Here is a 2,119-nt window from a genome sequence, read left to right as displayed (position 1 = left end):
AACTTGTATGGGAAATTACAGCTGTTTCTATACAAATGCTAGAAGTGTCCGAGGTAAAATCGGGGAGTTGGAGTGCTTGGTGTTGGAGGGAAAAATAGGTATTGTGGGTATTTCAGAAACTTGGTGGGATGAGGAAAATCAGTGGGATACGGTGATTCCCGGTTATATATTATATCGGAAGGATAGAGGGGGAAGGGTTGTAGTTGGGGTGGCTCTGTGTGTCAGAGAGGGTATACAGTCCAGTAAGACTGAGAAGGTAAGAGAATTGAATTCGCTTCTGAAAATGCTGTGGGTTGAGATAGTGGGCCCAAAAGGAAACTTAACATTGGGAGTTTGTTATCGCCCACCAGATCAAAAGATAGAGGAAGATTATGAAATCATGAAGGAATTAAAGATAGCGGCTAGACCAAAAAAACAAAACAAAAATCCTGTGTTGTAATAGGTGATTTTAACTACCCACACATTGATTGGGTCAATATGTGTTCTAGTCGAGAAAAAGATATTGAGTTTCTAGACACTCTAAATGACTGTGCTATGGAGCAGATGGTCATGGAACCTTCCAAGGGAGAGGCGATCCTGGATTTATTCCGAAATAACGCCCAAGACCTGGTGAGAGATGTCAAGGTGATTGCACCACTTGGGAACAGTGACCATAATGTTATTGAGTTCAACATTTGTATAAATAGGGAATTGGCCCAAAAGACTGAAACAAGCACTTTTAACTTTAATAGGGGGAACTTCTCTGATATGAGGGGACATGTGGGGAGGAAACTGAAAGGAAAAGTAGAAAGAGTCAGAACCATAGGGGAAGCTTAGAAACTATTTAAAACTACACCTAGAGTGTTGGAGTGGATGGGCCATTGGCCTGACCCAACATTGGCTTCTCTTATATTTTTAAATAAGGAGTAAAAAAAAAAACCCATCACCATTGTTGTCTGAAATCTGTTGCTTTAGTCTGTTATTTTGTAATACACCTTGAGCAGGTTCAAGGAAAAACACTTTCTAATAAGCAAAAATAAGTAAATAAATCTCATCTTCTACTGGTGTCTTAATTTATAAAGCAGAAATCTATTTTCAATGCCCTCCTCTAAGTTTCTGGGAAATATATTAGTGAAGGACCATGGAAAAACTTTGTAGAAGCTCACTTGTTACATTAGTTCTTACACTGGAAACATCAGTTCATACACTGTAGGTAGTTTTAGGTAAAAAATCACCTGTTATTTCATACATATTCTGCACTGTCTAATGAAGTTCACGTTGCCCACCATGACTAAAAGCCATATTCATTCAAACCTGCATCCTACCTGATTAAACCAGTTGTCCCATATGATGGCATCTTCATCAATGGTGAGTGTTTGGTCTGGGGGAACTTGTGGATCCATCCTCCCAACCTTCACTCTCTGAAAGGACTGGTTTGATGAAAAAATCCAGTTTATAATATCAAATCCAGATACCAACTCCCCATTATGGTCAAAAGAAACCTTATCACCAACGCTGTTGTTAAATGAGACACCTCTCAGAAAGTGATGAAGCTATATGGAAAAGGAAAAGGCCACAATTTGCAAAGGGCACCATGTGTTGGGTCTTTCCAACTGAACTTAAGAAACAACTGGCCTGCATGCATTCCATTTATTCTGAATGCAGTTTACCTCAAACATAAAGATAACTCAAGACTTTTTAAAACATACTTCCCCGTTAATTATGTTCCCATTAAACTTCATTTTCTCTGGAAGCCTCATTTAAAAGTACTGAGTCATTCAACATTGTATTTACAATTCAAATATATTGCACAGATACAGAGAAACTCTAAGTATTCTGATAATTTAGTCATCCCCACAATACATATGTATGTATGTTTAACTTTTTCTCCACACATACACACACACAAGCACACCACAGTTTATTTATTTTTGCGGGGGGGAAAGGGAACACCATATAGATGGATATTCCCGGAAGGGTTGAGTTTTAATTACCAGGATAAAAAATATATAATTGACTCTGTTCCAAAAGCGGGAAGATTTATGGATCAAATGTTCAATGTAAAAAATAAGCAGAAGTAAAAGAATCTAAAACCAGATGTGGAGGAAGAAGAAGAAGAGGAGTCCTACTCACAGGACTC

General features: G+C 38.2%; 1 protein-coding gene across 1 annotated transcript in view; it reads right to left on the bottom strand.

The window, feature by feature from the left end:
* Positions 1-1,532, bottom strand: part of LOC107115050 (vomeronasal type-2 receptor 26-like) — a gene marked incomplete at its 5' end in the record, with an annotated part of 13,671 nt that extends 12,139 nt beyond the window's left edge. Inside the window, one exon of the mRNA XM_015416654.1 lies at positions 1,305-1,532. Coding sequence (XP_015272140.1) covers positions 1,305-1,532 — 228 coding nt within the window. The remainder of the gene's footprint in view (positions 1-1,304) is intronic.
* Between the last annotated feature and the right edge of the window lie 587 nt (positions 1,533-2,119).

This window comes from Gekko japonicus, unplaced genomic scaffold (assembly GCF_001447785.1).
Source record: "Gekko japonicus isolate JY-2015 unplaced genomic scaffold, Gekko_japonicus_V1.1 scaffold6598, whole genome shotgun sequence".
Classification (NCBI taxonomy): Eukaryota; Metazoa; Chordata; class Lepidosauria; order Squamata; family Gekkonidae; genus Gekko; species Gekko japonicus.
Note: the sequence above shows the minus strand (reverse complement) of the source record. Positions and strands in the feature narration are given on the sequence as shown.